General features: G+C 44.5%; 1 protein-coding gene across 1 annotated transcript; it reads left to right on the plus strand.

Annotated features, from left to right (window-relative positions):
- Positions 1–3278: 3278 nt before the first annotated feature.
- Positions 3279–4793, plus strand: LOC128276028 (protein croquemort-like; the record flags this gene model as incomplete). The annotated part of the gene is made up of 3 exons (XM_053014499.1): positions 3279–3719; positions 3793–4631; positions 4703–4793. Coding segments are annotated over exons 1-3 (1371 nt in total), but the record flags the coding sequence as incomplete, so codon positions are not given.
- Between the last annotated feature and the right edge of the window lie 9 nt (positions 4794–4802).

Here is a 4802-nt window from a genome sequence, read left to right on the forward strand (position 1 = left end):
TTCGAGGCAACTACAACGAGGGAGAAAGTAACCAGGAATCAAAAGCAGAAGTCTTGTGCGTTTTGTGTTGAGGCTGAAAAGAACGAATGAGACAAACCCGTTACTGTTCTCGTTGTTTACTTTCTCCCAACTTTATATGTTGTTAAAGGGCTAAGTTGAGGGTGTACCGTATGTAAACTCGATAATATTCTTACTGTTTTTATCTACTAATTCAGAACACATAACTAAGAGCTTTTAAAAATACACACATCTATCTTTTATATTGTAACCGGTTAAGTTTCTATTCTGCATACGAACAGTTTTTCGCAGGTGCGCGTGGTCTGGTTTTACGACGAATAAGAATTCAACAGAGGTATTACTCGCCTAATGGTTAGAAAAGGGATATAGTTTCATATAAAAATTGCTTCCAGTTAAACCTAAATTCTCAATATTCAAAAGCACACGCAGATCACAGGGAACTCATCATGTTTTTAACAATTTTTGGTTTGATTCTCATGTCTCATTCTTTGTTCAGCTCTCCTCACTCTTTAGCCATTTGTTTTTGGTACTGTTTCGTAAATGTTTTCAAACTGAAGAGTCTTTTTCAGAGACCCGATGGAAATGCTTTCTCTGTGGAGCACGTTTATTTTGAAAAGCACCGCATAAGTTTATATTTCACGATCTATTATTATCCCACTACGCACCTTGGATTTAATGTTTATAATCACCGCGCTTATCCGATATAAAAAAGAGATAACACTACAAACCCGTATCTACCCGCCAATCGAGTCGTCAGAGTATGTTCGAAATGGCTTGTGGCTTACTTTCAAGCAATCCGAAACACCGTGGAACAAAACCGTTCGTTGTGAATGAGTGGCATTCTGGCCACTGCACTGCTTCGAAATGATCTAAAGGTAAGGAAACTCACATAAAATAGATTCGTTCGTTTATAAAGTTCGTCTTTGGAATTTAAAACCAATTTAACGGTTTCATGATTGCAAATAGAATTCTTAATTGCTCTTCATTTCATCATTATTTTCTCATCAACGTTTTTACCACAATTTTGTTCGTGATCATTTACATCGAATTCCATGCCCTGTTAATTCCATCCATTAATCCATTAATTGCTCTGTGCCATAAGAGACGAACATACGTACGGTATTACGTTGTGTATTACGCATACAGCTTCTCAACGTTCGGATTGAAATTGCCAGAAAATTAACATGCATAGTTTGCGGTGCTGACCATTTAGATAAAAAAGAATTCCTTGCTTAAAAGCAGTTCATACTTACACACAATAACAATAATAAGACTTTCAGTACAATTACTGATGGAGTTCTATCGCATTCTGTTGAGATAATCGACGATCGAACCACCGACAGGCGAAGGAATGGCCTATACCGATGGCAACACTTATCGTCTTCGGCCGTCATATACGGCGTGAGTGTTTTCCCTCCCCGTAACCCCGTAAATTTGTTCCGACATAAGACTTACGACTTATATCAGGGCGACATTCCAGGCTGTAAAAGATATGGCCCCTGGAAGGTGAGAGAGTGTAGATTGTAGTGATGTGATTAAATCGATACGAGTACCAGATTAACCGATACCGGTAGGCGAAGATCGCCATCGCCAGCGCGTTGTGCGTCAGCTCCATGGAAAAGTTGTACGTTGAGGTATCGGAAACAAACTCGGTGCAAGCAAATGTCTTCTTCTCCAGCAGATGTGGCAGCAGATGGATGGATGCAGCAGATGTGGAATATTTGTTCGACTTTTTCAAAATTACTCTCAGTTCTTCAAAGAGCCTTATGTTAAGTTGCTGAACCAGGATTTTAGTATGACTACACTACTTTTAAAAATCACTTCCACGGCTTGGAGAGCAAAGTTTCGACCGTTACGAAAGTCCATGGTTGTCCACCGAGCAGCTATTAAAGTGTCAGCAGCCCTTTCGGAATTGACCGCTACGGGTGCGAACAATGATTTAGTATTTACGCCTGATAAGATTGTTATCAAAGCAGAGACCGACCACCAGCTTAACCGCCAGCGAGCCGTGTTGTACCAGCGTAGTCTTGATATCAACTCGTGGGATCAATCATCCAGGGTACACGATTTTCCCTCTGTGATTCACTATACATGGGGTCAAACAATTGCGTGGAATACTTCGTTAGGAGTATTTATTTTTTAGTCATCGATCAATATTCATAAGAAGGACGAAATTTTATCATTTTTAATCCAAGATTAACTTACAATCAGTAGTAACTGGACTCTCCAACATACAATAAAATGTCTACGTGGGGAGGTTTTGCAATGGGTCGAACTGAACTGATATTTATGTTGATATCTATTTGAGTAGTATATATTTAGATACTTAGTTATTTAGTTTTCAATAGTTTTCTGATTATTATGTATGACATACGGCGCAAAGATTAATAGTATCCCTTAGGGTTTTAAATGCCGCTCTCTCAAAACGCGATTAAGCTTATCAAACAGAATTGTGACGAATGTTTAATCTTATTGCAGGAGTGTCCAAGTATGTTATTGCATGACATAATTCATGGATGCGATAACCGTACGCTATCTTTCCGACGAGTCTGGATACCATCGGTAGGTGCATTATGTCACTAAGAAATGCTATTGTCTAACGACGTTTGAATGCATCACAAATTCGAGATCGTTCAAATCAAATTCCCAAAACTGGATTTCCCGAATAGGATTATAGGCCCAGCCTTTTCAACAGAAGGTGCGTACAATAACGAATGTACCTAGGCTAACCAATCTATGGAATCATAAGATGATAGGCATATTCATGAAATAGTGATAAATAGAACAAAGGTAACAATTGCCAAAAATAAAAGCACACAAAAACTGCAACGGTTTAGCTTTATCAAGAAAGCGCGCCGCGGTCGTGCGGGTGGTCAATCGGGCCGATAATTCTAATCGACTTTATCGTATCCCCCACGAGAAAGGGCCTCTCGAACCACTGCTTTATTCTGCCCAGCAGAGCGCAGTACAAAAAATATAAAATGGACCTAAACAGAGCAAAAAAAAGCCCGTAATTCCACCCGAGTTCACCAAAAAGTGCTCGAGCGGTGGGGCGCAGAGACCAATCACAAGATATCCAAGATAAAGGTATAAGCATCGCAAATCCGCTAAATAGTACACGGCGGCCCACCAACGCAGTACTGGTCCTAACGGCTGATGCTAGTTCAGCCCTGAACCGCACCGTGTTCGGACAGGTCTGAGCCGTTGAAGGAGCAAAGTGCTAGGAAGAACCGTGCGTACCGTGAAACACCGAGGGAACCATGTGTTGCTGTTCGAAACGGTACACCAACACCGCCAAGAAGCTGTGGGCCTTTGGCGGCGTAGTGGCGATCTTTGTGGCAGCGGCCTTTTTTGGGTTCGGATTGCCGGCCATCATCGATGCCGTGGCGCTGACCGAGTTTCGCGTCAAGGAAGGAGCCCGAGTGTACGAGAACTTCTTCGATGGCGAAGTGCCGATTTTCTTCGATATCTATCTGTTCAACTGGACGAATCCGGAAGAAGTACGAAATCCGAATGTGAAGCCCAACTTTGTGCAGATGGGACCGTACGTTTTTTCTGAGCGACACGAGCGTGGAAATGTGACTTGGAACGCCAACGATACGCTTACGTTCAACCAGAAGCGCATCTGGCACTATCTACCGGAGCTCTCGAACGGGGACTATTATAACGATCGCGTAACGACGCTGAATCCAGTGCTATCGGTAGGTTTGTAGAGGGCCTGTTGCTCCTGCTCGTGTCACAAATGGCTTACCAGACCTCAAATGCTTGTTCCAGACCGTTGGTAAAACGTTGGAGGGGAACGCACTACTACCGTTTCTTGATGGCTTAATCATGGCAAGCGAGCTCGCTGAATTTCTGTACGAGGACATTCCGGTGCGTGAAATGTTATTCGATGGGCACCCCGACTTGCTGCTGCAAACGTTGGGCGACTTGCTTGCTATCATACCACCGGGCCAACTGCCCGACATCACTCTGCCGCCTTGGGACGGCTTCGGGTGGTTTGTGGAACGCAACGAAAGTCTCGAATACGACGGTACGTTCCAGATGGGCACGGGAGTTGACCATCGTCAAAATACCGGTGTCATGCGCCAGTGGAACTACGCCCCACAGGTGCCCAACTATCGCGGAGTCTGCGGTCAGGTGCGAGGATCGGGAGGAGAAGTGTGGCCACCGATGGGACGTAACTTGGGTGACAACATTACGCCGCTCCACATTTTCCTGCCGGATCTGTGTAGTGCACTCACCTTGCGCCATGAGTCCGACTTCAGGGTGCACGGTCTGGATGGAATGTTGTGGGTTGGGCACGCAGAAAACTTCGACAACGGACATACGATGCCAGAAACGGAGTGCCAATGTACGGCCCCGGTCGAGGAGTGTCCCGTATATCCGCCCGGTGTGCTCGACGTGTCGGAGTGTAAATTTGGCGCCCCGCTGCTCGTAAGCTATCCGCATTTCTATCTTGCCGATCCGAGCTACGTTGACGCCGTGACAGGCGTAAGTCCCAACAAGACGCTGCATGAGTTCCGCTTTGCCTTGCATCCTTTCTCGGGTATCCCGATGACCGCGAATGGCCGCATCCAGTACAATATGCATCTCAAAGACTATGGTTTAAGGTACGTACTACTATCCCTGACCCTGCGCACAGACCTCAACAAACCTTTTTTGTGAATATTTTCTTCTGTAGTTTGTTCAGCGAGGTACCAGATATTGTAATTCCCGCATTTTGGATTGAGCAACGCATGGTGCTCACCGAAGACATCGCCGATGATTTAAAGGTATGGTTG

This window comes from Anopheles cruzii, unplaced genomic scaffold (genome assembly GCF_943734635.1).
Source record: "Anopheles cruzii unplaced genomic scaffold, idAnoCruzAS_RS32_06 scaffold00332_ctg1, whole genome shotgun sequence".
NCBI classification, from domain to species: domain Eukaryota; kingdom Metazoa; phylum Arthropoda; class Insecta; order Diptera; family Culicidae; genus Anopheles; species Anopheles cruzii.